At 29.9% G+C, this 27,871-nt stretch overlaps 2 protein-coding genes and 2 non-coding genes across 4 annotated transcripts in view; 1 reads left to right on the top strand and 3 right to left on the bottom strand.

Moving 5' to 3' along the window:
* Positions 1–410: 410 nt before the first annotated feature.
* Positions 411–27,871, bottom strand: LOC107448032 (uncharacterized). Its single transcript, XM_071186352.2, has 2 exons — positions 27,743–27,871; positions 411–2,682 (listed from the first exon to the last, which is right to left on the bottom strand). Exons 1-2 carry the CDS (start codon positions 27,775–27,777, stop codon positions 2,142–2,144), a joined length of 576 nt encoding a protein of 191 aa, XP_071042453.1. The 5' UTR covers positions 27,778–27,871; the 3' UTR covers positions 411–2,141.
* The window catches only part of LOC147804380 (uncharacterized), a 45,235-nt gene continuing 23,818 nt past the window's right edge, over positions 6,455–27,871 (bottom strand). Inside the window, exon 2 of the mRNA XM_016063123.4 lies at positions 6,455–10,375. Coding sequence (XP_015918609.3) covers positions 9,706–10,375 — 670 coding nt within the window. The 3' untranslated portion in view covers positions 6,455–9,705. The remainder of the gene's footprint in view (positions 10,376–27,871) is intronic.
* On the top strand, positions 16,390–16,481 carry TRNAM-CAU (transfer RNA methionine (anticodon CAU)). Its single transcript is given in 2 exon segments — positions 16,390–16,426; positions 16,446–16,481. It is a non-coding gene; the product is annotated as a tRNA-Met (tRNA).
* On the bottom strand, positions 23,401–23,472 carry TRNAW-CCA (transfer RNA tryptophan (anticodon CCA)). The gene has a single exon. It is a non-coding gene; the product is annotated as a tRNA-Trp (tRNA).

Here is a 27,871-nt window from a genome sequence, read left to right as displayed (position 1 = left end):
AGTTGTTAGCCAAAAATTTTCATTTCGCTTAAAAAGTTCTCGAGATATGACGAAATATACAAGAAGTAAAAGTTACGTTAAGGGGTTCAAACTTTGGATCGCTCTCCTGACCAAACTATGGGGACACTATTTCCCCGATTGCGGATACCCCCCTATATTTTGGGGGTAAGAAACTTAACTCCATTTAAAAAAAGTATGTTTCTATTTAGAGAAAGTACGTTTTTGTGTGTTATTTCCCAACTTAAAATATCATCTCCACTAATTAATTGTTGTATTTGAAGTCACCCCCTTGAACCAGTAAGAATGTATATCCTGGAAAGTAAAAATTCGATTAGATAAAAAATTATTCTGGGGGGGGGGTCCGTTTTTGTTTTTATTTCGAGCACTGTACACGCGTTTGTACAAACACAGACAAAATAACAACCAGATTTATTTCAAAAGCTTTAAATCACAATACATCAAACAAATTACTACAGAAAAAAATAAATAAAATAAAATACAACTTGGCCATCAAAGCAAATAAGAAGGTGGTTTTTATAAGAAATACTTTTAAAAAATGAGTCAGCATATGAATGAAGTACGCTATTGTGATTTCAAAATTAATCTTGAATTCTGCAGTCCGAGTATTTCAAAGAATTGATATTTTATGTTCCAATTTTTATTTATTAACAAAGCTTGCATTTGAAAATTTGTGACTCAATTCAACTCTTGAATTCTATTTAACAAAGGGCTGCTTTGGTTTTATTTTTATGAACATCATTTACTAAAAACTTAAACCTATAGACTATATATTAGATGCTTCAAAATATCATGGCCAAAATGAAAAGGAGAAGAGACAAAAAATATCAAATAGGAATGCAGAATTGCAAATACTATCCGGAAGGGCAAGATTACAAATCAACAAGATCTAACTCTTCAATTCTAAGCTGTCTCCCTATAAGAATACCTTTATTATACCTTTACCTATTTATTATACCTTTACCTATTTATTATACCTTTACTTATTTATTATACCTTTACCTATTTATTATACCTTTATACCTTTACCTATTTATTATACTTTTATACCTTAACCTATTTATTATACCTTTACCTACCTCTATACCTTTTTACAAAAAGAGATAGCTAAGAGATCCAAATCGGTATTTTTCCAGTAATAAGTAAAGTCTACAGATTTTTTTTTTCTTTTTCAGAATATGAAAATCAAAAATAAAGAATTACATTATTATTATCTTCCTAATAATATATGTATGTAAATATTATGTTTCTAGTGACAAAATGCACAGAAAAGCATACCGGTGCTTCTAGTTGTATTTATTTTTATATTATTATATCCATTCCTTTTCCTTCCAATAGTTGGAATAATTTTTTGTCCCAGGGGAGATTACTAATTTTAAATAACTTAGGAAAAAAAAATTTCAAAGTAGGAAAAAATTTCAATGGTCTTTACGCTATAAACATCATTGTAAGGAATACCGAGAAATGCAAAATTAGCTTATAAATATCATTGCAGGAAATACCGGGCAACGGTCCTTAAAGTTTTGAAAGGAATACCGGTTGTCAAATGTACGTCGAGCAACAGCTTTTTGTTCTAAATATCAGTGATGAGAATCCATTGCATTTCCTTCATTTATAAACCTGTCAAAGAAAGGTAACGATTCATGCCAAATATTGTGGCAATTTGGAATTGAAGGACATGCACTGCAAGCTTGTAATCTTGCACCAGAGATTACTAGATGAAGCTGCAAATTATAAGCATATTTGAGAAGATGTACCGTGAATATAATCTATACAATATAATACGTTACGGAGTATGGCAATCTTTTTTTAGCATCTCTTGCAGTACTTAGATCACAAATGTGTGACTGTGAGAAAATGCAGTATAAATAAAATAATTAAGAAAATGGCTTTTGTTTATTGCACTTGCTTGTACATTACTTATAGTTTGAAACCCTCTTCAGGGCTTTGGATGGTATTTGCGATTTCATGTTTCTATGGAATTTTTCAATTCATTTTGTATACCAGGAATTGCCCCAGCATTTTGGCCTTGTTAAATCGAAAGCACCCTACCCAGAAATGGATTGCTTAAAAATGGGCAAAGGTATGTACGATCTGTAAATATTTACTTGCTGTATTCTATCTTATTCAACTAACTTCTCTCTCTCTAAAAGAACAATATCCTCAGGGTTCAGAATTTTCCGTCTGGGATCCATCTCAAATTCCATGGAAACTTCATCCCCGTATTCGTCTTCAACGCTCGTGTCGAGTCGAGGTTTCAAATCTGCATCAGAATCTTCACCCCTCTCTTCTTTTTCATCGTCTGTATCCTTTGGAGGTATCTTTGGCAAGTCCTTGGAATCGTCGATCGGTTTCTTTCTAAATCTTTTAAAAAGTGGGAGGTACTGCCTGGCTTTGTCCATAAAAACAGACCATCTATCCCTTAATGGCTTGAGGTTGAATTCGATACCAACAGACCCCCCTTGGAGGGCGTTGTCCAGATGTTGGTGAAGACTTCGCCCTGTCTGTTTTCCATAATCATCTCCTGGTGGTTTAGAATAAATTCGAATCTGCCTGGGTTTTACGACATGCTCGACTTTAGTAAAATCGTAATCAGTTTCTTCAGATTGAATAGCCCAAGTGAAGTGGATGCATACGAAAAGAACTATAACACAAATGTTCAATCTAAAAAAGAGATAAATAAATAAATGATAAAAATTTAATCTCAGAATTAAATAGAAGAAAATGATTTTGAAAGTTCTTTTAATGATAATGAGATAAACAAAAAGTGGTGTTGTGATTACGTTTCGTGATTCTGATTACGAATTGACGGTTTTCAATCATTTTTTTACTGGAAAACGTTTTCAGTAAAAATAACTACTCTTTGCTGCAAATTTATGCGACAGAACACAACTTTTCCTCCCGAAATTATGGTTTAAGTACAAAAAGGTTAAGAACGATGGCGCCACAAGTACCTTCAAGCGATCTTTCCTTTATTTCGCCCTTCGATTACGACATGTGATTGTGGTTGACGTTTAGAAATTATTATGATTTGATTTTGATGTATTAAATCATTTCGAAAAATTGTGATAATTAACAAGCTTAATTTTTGCAGTGCCATCTATTTGAAAAATTTTTAACAAAAAACTGGAACTCCCAGATATAGCATTTATGCCTTACCACTTGAATTTTCCATTACTTAAACAGTTTTCCAGTTTAAAACTTCTGAAAACCACCAAACTAATTTAGGATGCATATTTTAGAGATTTTATAACACAATTTTTTTTTCCACTTACTATAATAAAATAATTTTACTTAAGTACTTATCAGAAAAAATCAGCTGAAGAAAAATCGTCTGAAGAATTAAGTAGTTGGAGTTTCCTACCTACGTTTTTTGTTCTCGGTATTTTGTAATACAAGTAACACACCTATGGAAATGTAATTCAAAACGCAAAGAGGATTCTCCGTTAATAAACTTTCTCGTTGCTGCTTTTCCTTTCATTTGTTGGTAAGTTATTTGAAAGTTATTCTTTTGTTATTTATTTGTTAGTAAGTTTGTTGTAAACATTTTTTTTGAGAAATTATGATTAAAAATTTGGTGAGCAAAAAAAATGTAAAACAAAATTCTAATATTCATTGATTGAAGCAATCATTTCAAAATGAGGTAATCTTAAATCGAATAATGACGAAACAGATGAAATTTAATCAAACAACGATAAAACGGATCAAATAAAGTAAAGAAGAAACAGATGAAATAAAGTCAAAGATAAAAAGGTTAAATAGAGCTATGAAGAAATAGATGAAATCAAACAATGATAACACAATAATGAAGAAAACTATCAAATAAAATAATAATTACGAAGTAGAAGAGATCAAATCAGTGGCGAAATAAGTGAAATAGAGATAGGAAGAAACAGAGGAAATTAAATATTCGTAAAACTGTTGAATTCACACCACGATGAAACAGATCAAACAGAATAATGGAGTCGTAGTGGCTCAAGGGATAGAGCGTTCGCCTTCCAATATGCAATAACCTGGTTCGAATCCCAACAATGGCTGGTTGATACGAATTCCACATCTGGCTCGCACCGACCACAATGCTGACGAAAATATCCTTAGTGGTAGACGGATCATGGGTTATAACTTATAACCCTCTCGCCATGAGGCTAATTGTGGGAGGTTTTTGTTGTTTTCCTCTCTGTGTAACGCAAATGCGTGTTAGTTCCATCAAACAAAGCACTCCACGAAGGCAAATTTCCCCTAATACTTGATCCCAGACTTACCTTGTCTTCTGGATTGGATTCAAAATTAGTAATCGCGAACTCTAAATTGAGTTAGCAGTTCAAAAACGGTTATAAAATGAAATAAAATAAATAGAGTAATGGAGAAATAGAAGAGATCAAATCAGTGACAAAACAAGCCAAATCGATCGATAAGGAAACAAATTAAATCAGACAATGATAAAACAATCAAATTCAGACAATGATGAAATAAATAAGCAATGAAGAAACAAATGAAATTAAATCACATAAAATAGAAAAGGAAACATAAAAATATAATTTGACTCAAAATCCAAGATGGCGTAGGTTGTAATAACCACTAACGAGACGAAGTTAAAGTGACCTACTTTCTTTGTGAATATCGGGTCTGCAATATTTTAGTTTATTGGAGAGTGCATTATTTCAAAACTTTTAAGCTCATTTTTCTTGGGTGAATAAAACGGCTGATCTTAAATTTTCTCATAATCCAAGTGTATAAAGAATTCATTAAAGATTCTTTAATGAATTCTTTATACACTTTAAACTCATCTTCAAATCAGCCAACAAGGAGTCTTAATTCTTCTCGAAAACTGAAAATCTAAAATTTGTGGTAAATATGATCAAGGTAATCAAGAAAAATCGATAAACTGCTATTAATGGTAAAACGTTTAGTTGTAGGTATTCAACGTCAAACGATTTTAATGCGCAATAAAAAACAAAATAACAAGATATAATTATAAAAATTGATTTCTCCCCTCCATTTTTGATAGTGTGTTTTTTTTTTCTTCCTTTTTTTATGTTCGCACGAATATTTTCGGATGGCTCAATTTTTTTTTCTTTCACTTTTTTTAGTAACCTCATAAGAAAAATGATTTTAGAAAAATAATGAAAGTTTTGTGAATATCAGCGATTTATAGTAAAAATTCGATTTATAGTAAAATGAATTTTAGGGTCTTAATTTCCTCTTCATGAAAAAAAAGATTTATTTTACTCTATAAAATTTCAAATTTCGTTGTTCCATTGAAAAAAAATTCACATAATCCCTCATATAAACGATTACAAAATTATGTGCATTAGGTTTATTTAATTTTAAACTCTTCTTATTAAGGTTTTAAAAATTTCAATGTATTAAAATTTACACGCTAAAAAAATATACGTAATAAATACCAATAAGAATTTTCACAATTCAGTTAAAATGCACTTTTTGTTGAATTAGTTAAAAATCTTCGAAGTAATAACTTTACTGTGCATAGTAATAATTTCACAGCATAGTTATAGTTTTTGTGTATTTCTAAATCGCAAGATTACTTAATTATATATTAAAAATGATAAATGAATGCAATAAAAATGGGAGAAAAGATTTTGAAAATGAATTAAGTAGTTCCACAGAAAATATATATTAAATAATGACATAAAATTATTTTTAAAGGTAAATTAATAATGAATGAATGAAATGAAGGATCAAAATTAAATAATGAATACAAGATATGCGATTTATAATGAGTACAATAACAGTAAGAAAAATAAAATTTCCGAAAAGTGATTTAATAGTTTCTGAGAAAAACTAGACGAGGTGCAACATTTGACTCATGAAAGACAATCATAAGGCCAGGATAATCTGGTCGGTAGGGCACTGGGCCCATGTCCGAGAGTTCGTGAGTTCGAACCCCGAAGACTCCCCGTGCAGTAAATAGAGACTGATGCACGTTAAATCTGTCGAGTCGCAAAGTCATCCATGTTCTTATAACAAATCAATTCCTCTGGGGGTACTGGATTGGAGATCGATCGTTCTCTGATTCAGGCGAAAAATTACGAAATGTGGATGAATCAATGGATGTATGAATGGGTCCACCCTATAAACCGGCAGTGACGTGTGTGTGGCTGAAGACGAGTTCTTGGCTGCAAATAGCGCCACTGAAAAAGAAGAAACGCACCCTCTGCCTTAAATTTGCTCGGTTTCACCATCAGGCTTGTTAGTGTGGCAAGTGACACTAGAAACAACAACAACAAGACAATCATGAAAATAGGATTTTTTTTAGTTAAGATGTAATTTATAGCTGAAGGAAATAATTTTTATTGTATATAAGTATATTTTAAAAAAATATTTTGTCAGGTATGTATTTTCATCCTTGCTGTTAATACTACAGTTTTTATAAAAATTTTATTGTTAGTTTTCATTAAAAAGATAAACAGCAGTATTATTTAAAAAAACACTTTATTGAAAATATAAATATAAAAGTCTTCAGCTTAACAGACATTTCCTGACATTGATGTAAATGTGTAAAATATAGTTACAAGAAACAAATAGTGAAAACAAAATTCGAATTCCATAAATAAGCGAAAATGGTAAAACTTTTGCGACATTTTTTTTCTTACTAAAATAATAAACATTCTTTAAAAAGGGCATATTTTTTCAAATTTTAATAAAATTTTTAAATTTTTTTTTATGTTGCACCATTTGTTGCAAAAGATTTCATAAGCTCTCTTTGAGATATTTTAAAAACACTTTAACCTAATTTCCCATAATAAACTCCCATTTCCCTAATATTAGCTTATTTATAATCACATATATCAACTTTTTTATCATTGTTGGCTCTTCTCATTTAAAGTAAATTAAAATTACGTAATTTTTTCTTTTTATGATTTTTTCTTACATTCAAATAACATTTGAGCATAAAAAACATTTAATAATCAAAATCTTACTTTTCTTCTCGAGATAAACATCTAAAAATTGTTTCACAATTTATGCAATTTTGATATAGTTTGAGATACATCGCTTTATTATTTGAAGAAGCTTAAAAAGAATAGGATTATAAAAGCATTCGAAATTTTAACATCACCTGAAATTCAATACGGAGAAATAACAAAACTAAATATTATTCGCAGTCAACGTTGGCCCACCTAATATACGGCTCCCCTGAAAGAGTGGCTGACAAATTTGCCCTTCTGCCTGTCTGTATCTGCCAAATCTGCCTGTATTAACAAAAGTTTATTACCCATGTGGGCATTGGAAAAAAATATCTCGCATACTGATTTAGATTTTTTTTAAAAATTTTTGCCATAATTGAAAGATCATTAAAATCACTTATCTTTCAAATAAAAATAATAAAACTTGGCAGTATAGTAGTGTGTATAGTATACAGTGGCTATCATAGTAATATCCTGGTAATATAATTCTCCTGGTAATATCCTTCATCTTAAATTATAAAAATACTACATAAAATAATTCAGGAAAATTTTAAACAAATAAAAAAAGTACGAAATGATAATATTTGCTTTAAAAATACTAATATGTTTATAAGATACATTTATAAGATTAATACAAACAATCGTAATAAAATTAATTGACCAAATTATTTTATGCAAAAATTAAATATTCATATTCATAAAATTTTAGTTCACATTTAGGTTCTTTTCGGGTAGCAAGAAAATTCCGGTATTTTTTTATTCTATTTACTTTTATGTGGTTAAAAAAATTAATAAAATGAAAAACAAAAATAGTTGGCGAAGGTCTACATTTTTTGGAGACTTTTACACTTACACTTGCGTTCGGCTAACCGAAAAGTAAGCACAATTCTGTACAGCATGTCATACTGCATGTAAAACTCTTCCTTACTAAAATACCAACTCAAAAAGAAAAAGCATTTTTTTCTTTTTTTGTCAGAACTGGAAGAAAATTTCATAAAAATTTGTTTTATTTTTAAGAATTTTAACTAGATATAAGCATTAATATGCTGATTGTAGATAGTTTTTAAACATTAGAAGTAAATAAAGAACCTTTCACAGATACTAGTAGAAATTTAATTTCAGTGGAATTAGGGGAGAAATTCAGTTTTTGATATATGTCGTACTGGTCAGTATCAAAACATACACCATGAAGTACTTTTAAAAACTGATAGCAGCTTTTTCATAAAGTTGCTAGAAACGCTAACATTTACCAAAATAACACCCGGATGTGGAGAGGATATTATTATCAACTGGGTCAATCAAATAATTTTATCGAACCCTCCTCTGTTGCTTGGAAACGGAAAGAAATTTCATAAAATTTCTTTTGAAGAGGACATAATTAGGGAAAATTTCTCCTAAACAATGCACAAAATGCTCACATGCTAAACTTTCTTCAAATTGACAAATATTTTTTTAGTTGTTTCAAGTATTTTAAGAATTCAACTAGGTAAACATTTTTTAAAAAAGAGGTTTTCAAAGCCCTTTGCTTACGTTCTTATGATCAAACAGCTCAATAGATCTAGAGATCAATGATTTTAGACAAGAGGCGATTTAAAAGTTTAGAATAATAAATTTCGAATCTAACCTTCAATCCATAATATACCAAAGAATTATTGATTTGCAGACACATCACCCTTTGATACTTTTGATTTTAAGGGAAATGTTCGAAATAAAAATTTCGCATATATATATCTGTATCTATTATCCTATAAACAAAACGAATAAGTTAAGAAGCTATAAGAACTTTGAAAAATTGCTACTTTTATTTTATGTTTTGAAAGTGCTATATCTTATTTATAAACAGATGTCGGTTTGACAGAAAAAAAGTTAACTACTTACTAATGTTTCCAATCATATTAAATCAATCATAATTTGTGTTTCCAAATGCAATTGTCTCAGAGCTTAGATTTTAAAATCGGTAATTGACCTACAACTCAAACAATTCTTAATTATAATCTTGGAAGAATAGCTTTGAATTAGCGTTAGAAATTCCTTGAAAATCAATCAATAACTTTTCGAATTATACTGATCATAAATTTTTAGATAATTACTTTTACAGTTTCCATATACGATGGATTTTTAATAATGTCTAATCTAAATTGAAATAAAAAATTACATAAATTTTTTGAAAGTCTGGAAGTATAAGTAACTCATCAAAATATCTTTGGAAAAACAATTATTTCTGATAATTACTCACTGATACAACACGCGCGCGCTTGCTTGAAAAAATTAAAAACTTAATTTAAATCAAAAATCTCTTTTTATTTCCTAAACTTAAGGAATTTGTGAACAATGTGCACATTGTCCACAAATTTATGCGTGTCTAAATGTTTTTTTAGTGTCACTGAATTTAAATTGAAATAAAAATTACATAAATTTTCTGAACGTCCGGAAGTTCAAAGTAACCAATCAAAACATCTTTGGCAAACCAATTCTTACTGATGATAAGTCACTGATGCAACACGAAAGTTATAAAAATTAATTTAAATCCAAAATCTCTTTCTTATTTTCTAAGCACATTGTTCACAGATTTATCAGTGCTCAAAGGTTTTTTAATGTTACCAAATCTAAATTAAAATAAAAATTATATAAATTTCTTAAAAATCTAGAAGTTATGTGTAACCCCAATCAAAACATCTTTGGCAAACCAATTCTTTCTGATAATTAGTCACTAATAGAACACGAAAGTTATAAAAATTAATTTAAATCCAAAATCTCTTTCTTATTTTCTAAGCACATTGTTCACAGATTTATCAAAGCTCGCGGATTTTTTAGTGTTGCCGAACCTAATTTGGAAAGGTTTCGCATTGGACATAAATTTCACCGGAACGTGATAAATTTTGGAATTGAGGAAGTGTCTCTTTGGTCTTGGCTTCACTCTAGGATTGATGATTTCTTCATAAGGAATGTCTGGATCATCTTCAGGATCTTCTCCAATATCTTCCCAAGAAGGTCCTTCTGGTACGGGTTTTTCAGGATTTTCTGGCATCCAGTCCTTCTCATGTTCATCATTATCCCAGTTTCCTCCTTTGGGGGGATCGTAGGGTTCTGGAGGAGGTGTCTGATGTTCTGGTTGACCTACCTCTGGTTTTCCACCTGGAATAATCTTTTTGGCGTGTTCTATTATTCCATGGACAGGTGCTAAAGGTCTAAATTCGATTCCGATGGAACCCCCATGGATTACGTTGCCAACGTGACCTAAAATGCCAGGACCTGTCTGTTTGGGGGCGTCCTCCTTAGCTGGTTTTGAAAAAATGCTAATGATCCGTGGTCTGTTGCTCAGAAAAAGAGGTAAGGTTTTTTGGGGTTCTTCTTCGTCGCTGTCTGAAGCGATATTGAAGGCTGCGGCGATGTTGGCAAGGAATACGATGTTAGCAAGTATGAATACACACCTGTAAAGTAAAATAGAAATATTGTTAAGTCTTATTTACAGCTAAATTATATACGTATGTATGAAAAAATTTTCAAAAAGAAGCAAAGTAGAGAGTGCTAATAGCATAGATTTATTAAGTAAGGTAAATGAAAAAACGTATGCAAAAGAAAAACGTCTAGAGTACGCAAAGCATTAAAACTAAAGTAACTTCCAAATTCCGAAATTTTTTGTTTCTATTTCATATATATTCTATGCGCAACACAGGACCCATCGTGAGACACGGTTCCCATTGGATCACCGAAGTAAAGGGCCACTGGATGCGGTGAGTGAACGGATAGATGACTACTTTGATCAGTCTGCGAAGGAACCAAGAATGCACGGAATCGGTTCTCGTTAAAGTGTTACATCGTAAAATGCTGGACTTAACAAACCTCGTTAGCGTGAGTTTCTTTTAACGTGAACTAATTTTCAATTCCCCGTCAAATTGTATACGGATATAATATTTTAAAGTACTCTAACAGGCTTAACTTGAAATATATTTTAAGGTCAACTTGAATTTTATTGTCTTCGGAAAATTTTGTATTTATAATGTGCACAGATTATTTTTTCCCGAAAGACTGACCATTCACAGTTCGATTAGAGCAGGTTTTTTAAATGATTTGTTATGCTGTTGATAATTGCAACATTATAGCAGTCAAAATGGGGAGGGAGCATTACAGGAAACAACATAAGTCTTTATGCACTCCGGTGGTTTCCAAACTGGGGGCGATTGCCCTCAAGTGTACGATTTCTCCCCTCAATGAAACGATGAGTTTAAAAAAAAAGAAGAAAAAAAATTATAAAAGCCTAGCGAATATTGAAATTGAAAATTTATATGAAACCAATGATTCAGAGTTCAAACAAATCATTACTTATTTTTAAAAAATAATAAAATAAATGAATAAAAAAAGGTACAAAGGTTTCTCGTCATACTTTGGGTTAAGCAAAGATCTTTCGTCAAGATTCTCTCAGAACAAAGAAATAGGTTCAACATTCGCTTGAAAGCTGGCCTGTTATGAACATTCATGCTTTCTCTGAAAGCACCAGGAAGTCTTTGTAAAGATGAACAAAAGAGTTTTCAAATTTTAATTATTTAGTTTTAATTATAAATAATTATTTAATTATCATTTTAATTAATTTTACGTAAGAAAAAGTATGCACTTCTGTTTTAATTATTTTCCTTCAAAGATTTTATCTTTTTTAACAAAGAAAGAAAAAAAACCGTAAAGCATTACATTTTCACATTTTTTTCAATTCAGTATTATTGAAGCTTATAGCGACTACAAGTCCTGTTTCTTTTGTGCAAAAAAAGGGGAGAGATCAGGGGTGTGAATGTAAAGAAACTCTTAGTAATAACAACCCATATGAATCTATTGTTCTATATGAGTAATCATTTCTCCCATGCTCTCTCATATGTTGTTTTAAGAAATTAGTATTGCTGAATGGCATCTCTACAGTTGAAGACGAGGGGAAGTAGAATTTTTCTTAAATTTTACTCGCGAATACTTTGGTTTGCTTTTCTCTTGTGAATGCTTACGAAGCAATTAAAACTCTTCGTTCTTTTGTAATGTAAAATGAAAATTCAAACCATTATTATTATTATTATTTATTTATTTATTTTTTGTATTACATAAAGATCCAAGAGTAAGTACACTTTTTGAATTTCCCCGGAACTATAAGAAAAAATTTCTTCCCTTATAACTAGACAGCGGATAATATGCAATTGCAAACGTGCATATGCAATTGCATATTTTAGCACTTTTTGCCATTTGTGCATATAAATGCATAAAAAGGTATATTTGCTCTTATAAATGCATATTTTTCTGCATTTTATGGCTTTTCCCTCCTAAATCCATATCACTATTCTTTTTATGTTAGCATAAGAAACGCTTTAAATTTTGTTTTGTCGTTCTTTATCACCTGAAAGGGTCAGCTGGATTGATGTTGCTGGGGGTGATTGCAATCACGTGAAAAAGATGTAGAAATGAGGTGTGTGTCGGAAAGGGGGGTACAAAGGGCCCACCCAAACAGACATTCGTCATAGAAACCTCAGAAAGGGATGGTCAGATATTCTATGAAGGGATGTCTTTTCCTGGAATAAATAATTGTCAATCTGTGTGGGAAAAATAAGGCTTCTGTGGTAGGTAGAAAATGACCTCCCTTTCCTGTGATTGATTAGTTAAAAGGTGGAGTGAATACATCTGTGGAAAAATGGATAATATTCCTACTCGACCACATCTTCTAGCAAGCAAATCCCTTGAAAAAGTCAATCATTCAACCATAGCAAGGTTTGTCAATGATTCCATCAGATTATTATGGCCTGATGGAGATGGTTCTGAAGATGTTTTGATTTTTGTCAGTGATGCCGTTCCGTATATAATCAAATCTGCAGCAGCACTGGAAATTTTTTATCCCAGAATGCTTCATATTACATGTTTGGCTCATGCTGTTCACAGACTGGCTAAGACTGTTCGAGAAGTATTCTCCTCTGTGAATGATTTAATTTCTAGTATCAAGAAAATTTTTCTCAAGGCAGCTGTGCGCATAAAATTGTATAAAGAAATGTATCCTGATTTGCCCTTACCTTCACAGCCTGTGATAGCTAGGTGGGGTACATGGATTGAAGCTGCACGTTTTTACGCTAATAATTTTGATGCAATAAAGTCAGTTGTAGATGCAATTGACAGTTCCTGTGCTTCCTCAGTTTATGTCACTAACGAATTACTACAGGATATCTCTTTGCAGAAGGACTTGCCCATAATTGACACTCACTTTTCTTTCTTAAGTGGAGCAATAACAAAGCTCGAAACACGAGGTCTTCCCCTGGCTGAGGCCATATCCGAAATTGAAAAAAATTCAACAGTGCATTAATGCTCTTCCAGACTCAGTTGGGAAGAAAGTAAAAGAAAAATGGTGTTTCGTTCAAAACAAAAGTTCAGGTTTTGCAGCAGTGAAGAAGATAAATGATTTTCTTAATGGAAACGGAGCTGAACTTCCAGAGAAAGTAAAACCAATGAGTACGAAATTGTACAAGTTTTGTCCAATAACATCGGTTGACGTGGAGAGGTCATTTTCTGCTTTCAAAATGATCTTTGATGACCGACGACATCAATTCACCCTTGAAAATTTGAAAAAACACTTAGTTGTGTATAGCAACAAAAATTATTCAGTTTAATAAAATCTTTCCGGAAAATGCGATGATTTTTCTTCTCTCATTTATCATACTTCAGTTTTAGGCTTTTTCTTCAGAAATGTGTAGATTCAAGTAAGAAATATTTTGATTTCCTTCCTTTTAACAAAAAAATGTTTTAGCTGTGTTTGTTGGAAAAAGTAAGTAGTAGTATTTAAATAAGTTGAACTTTTAATTTCTATTTTAAATGCATATTTCTAGTTTTAAGAGCATATATTCAAGTTTTTTTGTGCGTATTTGCATGCATATTTTGTCCGTTTTTGGTGCATATAATCCGCTGTCTACTTATAACATTATTTCATTTTTTAAAATAATTGGTTGTATTTATTAGGAGATGTATAGAATTTATTAATTTAATATGAAGCACAAAATAAAACATATATTGGAATAAAATAGATATTAATTCACGTATTCATAATAGAAATTTAAGATAAATAAAAACGTAAATAGATTGCGGATAAAGATAATAGAAAATGTTTGTGTCTATATATATATATATGTATAATTTTGCGGTTATAATCGTGTGGGCAGATGAAAAGATTACCGTAAACCGGGGCGAGTCTACCCATCCAGGGGCGAGTCTACCCATTTTAGTTTTATTTAATTTTCACTATTTTAAAATGCAAATAAAAATTCTTTTACCGACGGAGGACTTAGTTCAGACTCTAAGGAAGATGGCGCTGTAGTAGTTTGATCCGTTTGTATTTATTTGGTGTCTTTTTAACCGACCTGTTCAAACGTCTTTTGAGAGATTTGTATTGAAAATCAGCAAACTTTTATTTGGTGCTCCGTAAGTATATTATTATTATTACTATTTTCACTTTGGTTAAGAGATAAACTTATCTAAGACTAAGATTACATTAATTTTATATGAAAAAACCCAAAAAGAATGTAAGTTTTGCTGTTGTAAACAAAAAGCCAGAATTCGCGGGGCGAGTCTACCCATTCGTATTTAGTTTTAATAAAGCATAATAATATAATTTAGAACTTTGTTTAGATTAAAATTGTGTCATTTTAAATTAATTTGAGTATATTATTTTAATTCTGCATTGATAAATTTATCATTAATAAGAAAATTTATAGGTTGAATATAAATGTAAATATAAAATATGTTTATTTTACCTATTTTTTCAATTTTCATATTACAAAAACAACTTTTTTTATTTAATGCAAGTTAAATAAATTATTATTTATAAATTATTATTAACTCCCAAAAGAATGGGAACAGGATTTTTCATGATTCCCAATGTTTGAATTTCGATTTTGTTAATAATCTTTAATTATTATTATTTATTAATTATTTAATTGTAAATTCATATTAATTTTAATTTATTTTTATCAACAATAATCAGAAAAATTTCTATTTTATAATGTTAATGATTATAAAAACAAAACTGTGATCAAAATGTGATAATCGATCAAATACTCAATTTGTGTTATTTTATGAATAAAAAAATGGAATATACAATAAACTTATGAATTTTACTTCATAAATATCCTATATCAGGGATGGCGAACCAGTGGCACGCGTGCCATTTATGGCACGCGACACACTATTCTGGGCACGCCACTGATCACAAAGTTCACTACGAAGCATAATAACAATTAAATTAAAATTCACAAAAACAAACAAGAAAATTAAAATTATTAACAAAAAAATTTATAATTAATGCCAAAAAAAATTAGTTACCATAAAAACAAGCTAACAATAAATAACCAGAAAAAGAGATTTAACAGTCCTGCTTAAACTAACATCTTACAACCTAATATAAGATATTTGTCATCTAATCTGCAACAACAGAAGTCACACTGATCTTACTTTAAATTGAATTACGCTTATAACCGAGACACTGCAAAATGTTTTTTTTTTCTTTATAGTAAATAAAGAGTTTTGATAGTATTTAGTATTGTTATTTTCCCAATAATCACGAAGTCAAAATTACTTGACGGCACGTCTATGACCTCTTGAAAAAAATTTTTGAAAAAAATGGCACGTTGGTGCATAAAGGTTCGCCACCCCTGTCCTATATAGTAACTAAAATAACAATTTAATAGTAAAATTTGATTATTTACAATGTTATCATTCATTTTAGTAGAATGGGTAGACTCGCCTCATACGAGAGATTTGTCAGCAGTTTTGTAAAAATATACAGTAACAGCGTAACTGTTAATATTTTCTAAAATCGATTTCACAGCTTTAAAGAGGGATAAATAGCGATTCCGAAACACCTATTAAAAGCCTTTTTTCTTTAATATTTACAAAAGTTTGACCACTTAAAATTTGACAAACTGAAAAAATGGGTAGACTCGCCCCGGTTTACGGTATATCTTTTATCTTCCGGTTTTTTTTAAAAAAATTTCATCCTTTTTTTTTTTTTTAATCAGTTGTTTGTTACTTTTTTCATTATTATTCTCCCCCCCCCTTTTGCATATGTCTATAATTTTTCCTTTGTTTTATCTTCATTTTGATATATATATATATATGTAATACAAGAATTAAATACTTTTGTATTAATAAAAGAACTAAAACTCTTTCGTTTTCATAAAATGTCTTTGTTAAAGAATAAGCGTAGAGAGATTCTATTTTGGGAATTCAAGGCTGAAAACATACCATTGAAATATAAATAGAATTCTTGTATTACATATATATATATATATATATATATATATATATATATATATATATATATATATATATATATATATAAACGGGCTTATTAAATAGGGCGCATTAGGATCAACACATGCTCATATAAGTTTGGTTATTTTAAGTATTTTTATTTACATGTAACTACAGCGAGCGAGCCTCGGTAGCGCAGTAGGCAGCGCGTCAGTCTCATAATCAACTCTATATTGAGTTATCTGAAGGTCGTGAGTTCGATCCTCACCCGGGGCAGAAGTTTTACTTTTTATTAAAATTAATTTTCTTTACCATAATCGCAAAAAATATATGCATTTTAGCACTGAAGTGTTCAAATCAGTTAATCTACACATTATTAAAGATTAAGTAGGGTGATAACTTAAAGTGCCAATAAAATTGTTCAAAATCCTAACAACTGCGATATTATGTTAACTACCTAGATAATCTGCCCATTACCAATGAGTCACTCGTTAGTAAAAAAAGAAGAGATTTCCTAAAACAAAAGCAACGTTTATCCATGCTTAACTTAAGAAATGTTAATTATTTATTTTTCGCTATTGACATAATCAAGTTACCACAATCATTGGCTGATAGAATTAATCATCACTTTAAAAAATATGATACATACTTAGAATCAATCTTAATGGTTCGAAAGCCTTTTCTGAACTATGGAAATTAATTTGAGCTAATGATATTTTGATTAACAAAACAGATACTTTCGCGTACTTTCGACGGATTCCTAAATTTGATTCTGAAAAAGTGTTGGTGGAGGGGGGGGGAGCTGCAATCTGGAAAATTAAGTTTCAAGAGTACGGTCACGAGAACGGTCGCAGGTTTGTACTCCTTAATCTTAATTTTCACCTTCTGCATATCCCTATATCTCGAGAATTTTTAAAGTGAATTAAAAAATTTCTGAAATGCAACCATAAAAGGCGTTTATCCAATTCGTAAAAAAAAAAAATAAAAATAAAAATAAAAAAAATTTAAATTATTATTTATTATTTTTTATCATTTTATTTATTAATAATCAAAAAAACTAAAACTGTAAAATATGTAAATTTTTATATAATTTTATATGACGAAATATGAACAAAATCGATTGAATAGTTGCCGGGAAATCAAATTTTTAATACAATCCCTTTTAAGTTTCGTTCAACTCAATCATGTATGCATATTGGTTTTGTATTTTGTTAATCAAAATTTGTGTTAATTTTTTAATTCTACATCAAATTATATTTATAACTAAATATAGACGGTTATATAATATCTAGTATATATAATATCTTTTGCATAATCATCGGCTCAAAAATATAATTATTTTTCTCATTTAATTAATTAATTAATTTCAGAACTAGGGGGCTGTCCTCTCTGCTCTCTCAATTCATCGATCCCCGTGGTATCTACGACTTAATCATTCTTTTTTTTTCTTAAAAGTAGTGATTTTTCCAGGAAAATACAGAACCTTTCGTTAATAAAATACATAATTATTATAATTTTATGTAGGAACATTTTGTCAATGAACTGGAATAGGCTCTGGTAGGGCGTTGAGCCCATGTCCAAGAAGGAGTAAGTTCGACCCCGCAGGACGAAGACTCCCAGTGTAGTAAATGATGGCTAGTGCACGTTAAATCTATCGGGTCACAAAGCCCTCCATGTTCCCATAACAAATCAATAACTCTGGGGTACCGAATTGAAGATTGATCGTTCTCTGGTTCAGGTAAAAATTACGATCTGTGGATGGAGGAATCCTTGTATGAATGGGTTCGCCCTATAAAATGGTTGTGACGTGTGTGTGAAGTCGTATTTTTGGCCATAGATGGCGCCACTAAATAACAAGAAACGCACCCTCTGCCTTGAATTCGCTTGGTTTCACCCAGCGAGGTTGCTGGTATCAGCATGTGGAATTAGAAACGACGACAACATTTTGTTAATGTATGTTAATTGTAACGAAATGAACGATTATCTCAGTTTGAAAAAAATCTTAGAAATGCAAGAATACCGAGGAATAGAAATTTTGTGACTCGATGAGAAGAAATAAATGAGTCATTTTAATCGTTAACGATTACCTTATTTCATAACAGTTTAAATGGGAAACAAATTTTCAATCTCATGGATTCAGAATTTTTTATTTTTAATAAATGCTACTCTTCCACAATAGATCATAAATTTAGAAGAAGAAAAAAAATTAAATTTATCACGTTTCGTTCAAACAAATACAGCGTGTGTCGTAATGTGAGACTAGAAATATCTCAAGGTACCATCAAGCAATCAAACTGAAGCATTTGATGTTTTTAACCCCTACTTCCTCAATAGCGATTTATCGAGCCGTGGTGGTTCGAGGAACAAGCATTCCCCTCCTAATGTGGTTACCCAGGTTCGAATATCACTGGTGGCTGGTTAATACAAATTCTACTCCCGGCTTGCACCGACCACAGTGCTGACGTTAAAATATCCTCAGTGGTAGACGAACCATGGGTTAGAGTTCCCTCTCTGTCAGGCAAACCGAGGGAGGTTTTCGGGGTTTTCCTCTCCGTGTAATGCAAATGTGGGTTAGTTCTACCAAAAAGTCCCTCACGAAGTCCAGTTTGCCCTAATGCTTGATCCAGTAGTTCCCTTGTCTTCTGGATTGGGCTCAAAATTACAAGGCTACAGAGTTGAACATTGGTAGTCGTGAACTCAAAAATTGGGTCTGCTGTTCAAAGACGGTCGTAAAAATATATGAAACAGTGATAGGATAGATTTCGATAGCTTTTTCCTCGCATAAAAAGTTGTTGGAATCCCCTATTATACTATGTTTTTGACAAGAATTCAAGAAATAAATACTGAAAATGGTGGTGGTTCAAGTGTAAGAGCACTGGTCTCTCAATGAGGCGAACCAGGTGGGAATTCCCGCGATGGCTGGTCGAAATGAAAGATCCGCACCCGGCTCGCACCGTCCACAGTGCTGACGTAAAATATCCTCAGTCGTAAACGGATTATGGGTTAATATACACTTGCCGTCAGACTAACCTTTAGAGGTTTTCCTCTAGATGTAACGCAAATGCGGGTTAGTTTCATCAAAAAATGTCCTCCAAGACGGCAAATTTCTCCCAATACTTGATCCAAGAGTTCCCTTGCCTTCTGGATTGGGTTCAAAATTACAAGTCTACGGAGTTAAACATTAGTATTCGTAAACTCAAAATTGGTTTGGCTGTTCAACGACGGCAATAAAAATAAAATGCAAAATACGGAACACCCTGTTTTAATAAAGTGTGAAAAAAATATTGTAATATTGTGTGAAAGTAGCCTTTTTTAATAATCACATTAAAGGTTATTGTTTTATGAAATAAAATAATAATAATAATGAATGCGCAAATATCATACTCATGATTTACGAAGAAGCTAAAATGCACCTCTATGTGATATCATAGTATTCACAGTCGCATTACCCGAAATCCAGACAGAAAAAGGATTATTACTTCACATCATCTCTCTTTTGTATCCCATTTGCGGTGAACATTTATATATCATTTGGGATCAATAAAAAGAAGTTACGCAGAAAATTTTCCTTATACCATTAGTACAATGAGAATATACTGATAAAATTTATAGCCAAGTAGTAAAAATTGACGTTAATGCTTTGTAAATTATTGCTAATGAAGTTCGTGCCACTCTTAACCATACAAATGCGTCTATGCAAGTGAATTTCAACTGCATTTCGAGTGCAAAACGGAACGACGTTTTAGCACTCGAATTTAATTCTTAATTTTTCTTTTGCGATACATTTAACAATTCTAAATAGAAAAGGGTGACAACTTTTTTTAAGAACACTGCAGCGTTTAAGATAATTTCTGAGTTATGAAAGATTTTTGATGAAACTTTTCTAAAAATTAAAAGTCCTCAGTTTATAATTTTTAAAAACACTTCTGCAAAAAATATGTATTAACAGCTATCACAGTAACCATTTACATGTAAATATTCCGTGAAAAAAAAAACTAAAACAATATATTGCTTAGATGCTAGGAAAAGGTACATCAAAAAAGGTCAGTTTTAGGATAATTGGTATATGCCCTACAGACTCACCTTTAATGAGTTTCCTGAATTCTATCAAAACATTTCAGTAAAATAAAATATGTAAATATTGTTTACGTAAGAAAAAGAATAAATGATACTCTCAGTATAAATAGTTGAAGCTACAACTTTTCTAGCTGTAATAATCCTTTATGAAGGTTGCAAAGAGGTAGTGACAGTTTTTCGACCATTAGAAATTATTGTAGGCCCATCAACCAAAGAATATGCTCAAAATGAAGATGACAGTAGAATTTTGGCCACTATATTAAGAACATATGAGGCGCCACATGAGGGTAGTTGGACAGAAAAAGGGGCTAGACTTTCACTTGAGACTGGTGAAAATGATCGAGAATTAGCTACTTATGGTTTTGATATGGAAGCATTATGGAGTAGCAAAGTTTTATAGATTGACCAGGAGGCTAAACCCCTTGTTCGATGACGCTCACCAGTCCGCTAATTGCTCCGCAATAATTGCTATCTCTTGGCATAAAAGAGTTTAAATTATTCAACTAAAAATATATGTATTAAAAAGAACACTTGTCCCGCCACTTCCCACATCCAAATATTTCCCTTATGATACTATTTTTTACTTTTTTTTTAATCGTGTCCATGGACAATTAAATGTCCTCGTGTGCCTTCAAAATTGCATCCGCAAGCTCCAATACATCATTACTGTAGATGATCTCACGAAGTTCTGAAGCCAGTGGCACCATACCCAGTTGTAAAACATATGGGGTAAGGGCTGGGCACTCGAGAATGTGATGCGGGGTAAGTTGGATATCGGTGCAGTTCTTGCAGGGAATATAAGTTCTTATTTTGTCGGGAAGAATTTTCATCCCTTTAAAGTGGTTTGTTCTTAGTCTTGTAATTGTTAAGATTCTGGAACAATCAAAGTCGGTAATGAGGGGTTTCCTGAAGGAATGAGGCAGAAGTCTGTGTCTTGCAACTGCATTCGCGTCTGCAAGCGTGATGGTGGTGCAAGGTTGGTCGGCACCTCTGCCTTCCTTGGCCAAGGAGTCCGCACACTCGTTTTCCTCAATATTCACGTGCGCCGGTATCCATGGCAACAAGCAGGATTTCCCATTGCCGTGCAAGCCTTCAAGTAGGACATTTATAGCAGAGGTGACGTTGGTTTCACCGGCTTTTGAGTCAGAGAAGATTACCAATGTCGGGGGAGCCTGTAAGCATCCCCAGGTGGCGGATAAGGGAATGCCTCCACTGATTCTCCAGTGGGTAGTAGAAGGGAAATAAAATACCTTCCGCGGACCAACTGGTAGAAGTCCAACCTTTCGAGGCTCTGGCAACCCTCCTTTTCCATAGACAGTGCAATTTATGATACTATTAAAATCGATTAGTGAATATAAATCATTTTTCTAAGTGATCATTTTTTTGAAATCCCTTTAAAATTAAAAGTGTATTTGAATAACAAATTTGGTGAGTTCTGTCATTTACTATATTTGCTCACCAAACGAACGGATGTATATTTTAATTACAATTTTTGCACGCATCACTTTGTGCATGAACCTGAAAGTTAAAGTCATTTAACGAATCTCTTTAATCGTCATTCATAATAGCATATCAATACAATTTGCAGCAAAAAATAATAATTGTATTGTATTGTTAATAAGATCATATTGTATTGTATTGTATTGTATTGTATTGTATTGTATTGTATTGTATTGTATTGTATTGTATATTGTATTGTTAATAAGATCAGACTCCGATTTAAATAACTGTATCTTAAAACGTAACGTAGAATTACGTTAATCTAATAATAATAATAATAATAATAATAACAATCCTCTTAAACTTCTAATTTAGAAAGCAAACAAAATCAAAAACGTAATAATAACAGTACAGGTAAATACCTTTAAATGAGATACTCAAAAATATTTATAGGAAAACGATATCTTTGTGACTTATATCAATTTTATGCTGATGACAACCAAACCAATATGAAAATGAATGTGGGAAAACTGGATCCTACCATGTGATTTTTCGACCCATAAAAATGTACCGTCAACAATGGAAAAGTGCGATACGGTTGTCAGATTTTATATATAGTTAGATATGAATTATTGATCATAGAACTTTAAAGGTAATTTTCTCAAAATGTTTCATGTCAACCATGTTTCTCTTACTTGCCGCATCTCTGACTCGTGCAAATTTCGACCGATTTACAATTAATAAAATGCGCGAAAATTTAACTTACTTTTCGTTATTTTTCCAAAGCACCACCATTTTGCAAAAAAAAAAGTTTTTTTTTTTTCATGAATCCTACTTGCAATGAAAACTACATTCATGTAATTTAAAAAATCAAAATGGATATAAATTTGCATAATTTTCTTTCAATTTATGAGTACAACAAGTTATCGATAATTAAAAATATATATATATACTATATCATAAATTCTACTTCCAATGAAAACTGCATTCATGCAGTTTAAAAAATCTAAAATCGACTTAATATGCATAATTTTCTTTCAATTTATGAGTACAGCAAGTAATAGATAATTTAAAAAATAAGTTATAAACATTGTATCAAAAAATATCTAACTTTTTTATATTTCTGAATTTGTATCATGATGAAATGAAGATTAAAATAAGTTCAATAAGATTTTTTAAAAATTATTAAGTTTGTCACAATCGTTGCAAAATTCAATAAAAAATCCTTTTTTTACAGGCTTATACTGTGTTGTTCCCTTTTAAATATTCTTTTTTAAAGAAAAAATTTTTTTAATTAATTTAAAATGCATTTAAGGAGAATTTTATGCGTTTAGTTTCTTCCACACTACTAAACTAAAAGAAATTTATTTTTATTCTAAAAAAATGTTTCTTTTTTCTAAGAATAGACTCATTAAATGAAATACCAGGCAAGAGGGAAAATTTTCAGATAATTTATGCTCATTAAAATTTTTTAATTGTTTTAAAATTATATCCTTAGCCCGAAATTGTTCCGTTATTTAAATGTGAAACGAAGAAAAACCAAAATTTAAATGTCGGAGAGAATTATTTACACTATTGGCAATAACTTTTTAAAAAAAATGTGATTTGAAATACTTCAGCCAAAGCTATATTATGTTTGAAATAGATTTATAAAAAAAATAAATGACCACCAAAAACTTGACCCGGACGTGATTTGAACACGCAACCTTCTGATCTGGAGTCAGACGCGCTACCGTTGCGCCACCGAGTCTTGGTACTAGTAATTTAAAATAATAAAAATTTAATATTGCCATTATAACTTGAAATAAGGGGTTGTTCAAATATTGCATGAAATTCTAAAGGGGGAGAGTTTTCGCAAGTTACTTATTATCGGTGAAAATAGGAACGACAGGCGGTAAAAGCATTGCTTATGTACGGCACTAAATTCCTTTAATTCGAAGAATACTTTCTTTTTAAACACCTCCAGAAACTTCCAATTTTGGTGAGCCCTACTAATAAAAAATGGTGTCTAATATCAACAATAATTACTGGATCCTTGGGAAAATTCTTTATTAGATTGTTATAATAAAAAGTGGTTATTTGTTAAATAGAATTTCGACCACAAGTCATTTTGTAACGCATTTTAAGGCAGGAATTCAACAGTTTTCAATAGTTAATAAAATAATAATAATTTTTATAAACGAAATAACAATAATTTTAATAGTATAATTATTGTCTTTCATAAACGGTTATTTGTTAAATAGTACTGAAGTAGTTGTTTGTTAAATAGAATTGAATTAGTTGTTTGTTAAATAGAATTTCGCAGTTATAGCCATTTTGTTACGTGTTTTAACGCATGACTTCAACAGTTTTCGGTTGTTAATATAATGATAATTTTTTATAAAAGAAATAACAATAATTTTGTTAATATAATAATTTTTTACAAACGAAATAACAATAATTGTGTTAAATGTAATAATAATCTTTTATAAACGAAATAACAATAATTCTGTTAATATGATAATAGTTTATAAACAAAAAAGAATGTGCATCTCTTTTTTTACAGAAATTGTCATAATAATTTACAATTGAAATTGAGTTGATCTAATTATTTTTTGCTTCTTTATGTTTATTTATTTATTTGGCCTCCTAAAACTTCACTCATAATAACATGCTGTAAATTTTGAAATAATTGCAAAAACTACCCATTTTAAATTTTAATGTTAATAATTTTTAATAAAATAGTATAATAACTTAATGTAATTTTTTTTTTTAATTCACTGAAGAAAAATAAAATGACATAATATATGCATTTAATTTCCCAAGAAATTTCTTCCTATAGACTTTATTTTCGTTGTTGTTAATCTTAGGAATTTATTTAAAAAATTAGTCAGAATGTTAAAAAAATATTTAGAAAAAACCAAATCCACCAACAAGAATTTTTTTATTCATCTTCAGAGAATATGAAACAACTCGTTAAAACACATTTACAACTTTCTACGATCATTATGAATGAATTTCGCATTTTTATACATTGTTTATATTTTTAATTTCTTATTATTATCTAAAGCAGTGATTCCCAAAGTGGTCTATATCGACCCCCAGGGGTCGAAGACAACCTGGAAGGGGTCCATGTCAAGTGAAAATAAATTGGGGTCCATGAAATGAAAATGGGGGTTAACGATAGTGGATCTCATATAAGCAGGTCGTGACTTTACTTTTGGCATTTCATGAATGGAATAATCAACATACACTGATAGTACCTATTTACTCACATTATGCTACCTTATAATAGAAAGACATATATACATTCTACATAATTTATAAAAGTAGCTATAAAATAAAAATTTTATTAAAATTTAAGTTATTAGAATTATTTTCTGATATATGAAACTGAATTATTATAAACTAGCAGTTGCCTGCAGCTTCGCCCGCGTACGTTTTCATTTTCTCTGCGTATAAGGTTTTATTTTGAAACAAAAAAAGTATTTTTCCGCTATAAATTGGTTTCAGGTAAATTAATTGGATTGGTAAATTAATTTGAATTTAATTAATAAATGCATTAAAATTAACATATCTTTTTTCTTAAGTTTTTCACACTACACTTCACTACAATTAGAAATTTAAATCTTTCACAATGAATAGCACTATACCAGCTATCCAAAATACATTTGAAGTTGATGAATTTACAAAAAAATCAATATCAGGTAAGCCGGGGGTCAATCCGAAATCGAAAAACATGGCAAGGGGTCTATGAGACAAAAAAGTTCAGGAACCACTAATCTAAAACATAAAAGGTTAGACGGTTTCGAATTGGCTAAAATAGAAAATAGGGAAATAAGGCTTAACAGAAGTACAAATAAAATGCAAGCAGCACAAGCAATTTTCAAGAACGTAAATCTTACCTTAAGTGTTTATCCTAGTCTTCTCAAGCGCAATTGTTTCTTTTCTTTTATTTAAAAAAAAAAAAAAAAAAAAAAAAAAAAAAACGAATGTAATTTGTCGAATGTTTTGATTAAACTGAAATGTTCATAAAGCAAGAGATATTCCAATGACTCTTGCTATGTTTGTTTATTCATGGAGAAATTTTCGAAACCTCTGAAACACATAACTAAAAACTATCAGCTATTATTTACATCGTTTATGGTAGTAGCTTATTGATTAAATGTTGTTATTCCCTCAATTTTTGACTTTGCAGTTTAAATTTATCGAATAATTAAATTCCTCAAATACCGGCTGTAAAACATTTTAAATGAAAACGAGTAAATTCAATTATTAAAATAATCTGTAACGAGAAAATTCGAATGAAAAATATATTTGATTTCAATTATTTTCATCTTATTGGAATAAGTCAAGAATAAAATATAATTTTATACTTCAATTTCTTAATTAAAAATTAAACTTATTAATTATTAATATTCAAATTGATAATAAAAATTGAATATTCAAATTATTATTGTTCAAATTACTAACTAAAATTTAATAATAATTAAAATTTATAATATGTCAAATTTTTAATTATTAATAATATTTTCAAACTCATCAAAAGAAATTTTTTCTGCTAATCTGGCTTTAGTGTACAATATTTATGCTATGATATATAATGCTATATAATACAACATTTTGGAAACTTAGTTAAAATGGATAGATAAAGAAATTTTGCTCCCTTACTTTCCCTGTCTTTAAATATTGTTTTAAAATTGATTTTTGATTACTTTCTATGTAATAATAATTGATCTAAAATGTTCTAGACATTTTGTTTTTAAAAAAAAAAGTCAGCTCTTGATTTGAGAAATGTGCAAAATCGTGCAACCCACTTTTACGTAGAAAGCATAAATGCATTTTAATGATATATTGCTCAACTTTTTACTCCTTTTTATAAATAAATGAAAATAAATTTGCTCACAGATAAAAATTATTGGATGAAAAATGTCTCAAAATTTAAAAAAAAATCAAAATATCTTATTTTTTACTAATTCATTTTTCATGCCTCGAAGACATAATTGCATAAAATATAGATTCATAAACACACATAAACTCATTCCACGCAATTTTTTTGAAGTAAAATTAAATAAAATGTTTTATTTTGAGTGAAATGACTAAGTTCAAACTTAAAATTTTAGATTTACCCAGAATAAGAATAATAAAAATGAAAATTTTAAACCTATTTTTAAAATCAAAAACAAATTTTTAAATCAAAAACAATTTTTTTATGAATATGATTGCTAAAATATTTCATTATATTAAAAATTCAGTTTTTGCGTTAAGTTTACTTCAAATTTAAGTTATTCTTAATAATTCTAAAGTTTTTCTTAATTATTCATTTTAAAATGTTGCCGAATCGTAATGTCAATAAAATATTTTGAGAGTATAAAATATTATTAACTGAGAAAATATATTTGCTAATAAAAACAGAATTTATGACATAAGGCTACTTATATTTTAAAATAAAATTCAAAAACTCTTTTATTACTTCAAGAAAATAAAGTTAAAATTCATATGAATATAGTTATAGTATATATATTTATTCATAATAAGAAAATATATCAGACATAATAGTGCTCATATCTAAATCTTTTAACATTTATTAAGAGATGGCGCCACTACAGTAATGTAGCAATACTTTTTGTTATAAAATCCTGTCTTTCTTTAAAATATTCAAAAAATTATTGTGCTCGCCAAATTTTGTAAACTTATTTATTATTTTCATTTTCAAATCACGTACGTTTCAAGTTTGAATGAGAGTAACCAAAATTAGTTTAAATACGTTAATTTACAATTATTTACAAACAATTAAAAATATGATTTTAATTTTACATAATTTCTTATACATTTATTTTTTTATCAAAAACTAGTGATAGTTACCAAAATTAATTCAAATGTGTTAATTTACAATATTTGGAAACAATTAAAGAAATTAATTAAATTTAAAATTTCCTTCAATACAATTTTAAACTAGATTGAAGAAATCAAACTTAACTTTAAAATTTCGATTAATTTTTTAAAAAAAATATTAAGTACATGGAGAAATTGATAATTACCTTACAAAGTAATAGTCGAAATTTTTACTTGTCATTTTTAAAAAAAATTATTCGAAGTATTTAGTTACATCAATGTTAGGTAGATGTGAAAAAAAAATTTCATATCCGCGGATATTACGTAAAAATTAT

This window comes from Parasteatoda tepidariorum, chromosome 9 (assembly GCF_982258835.1).
Source record: "Parasteatoda tepidariorum strain Cologne lab strain chromosome 9, Ptep-v5.0, whole genome shotgun sequence".
Classification (NCBI taxonomy): Eukaryota; Metazoa; Arthropoda; class Arachnida; order Araneae; family Theridiidae; genus Parasteatoda; species Parasteatoda tepidariorum.
The sequence above is the reverse complement of the archived record's forward strand: the minus strand, read 5'-3'. Positions and strand labels throughout refer to the sequence as shown.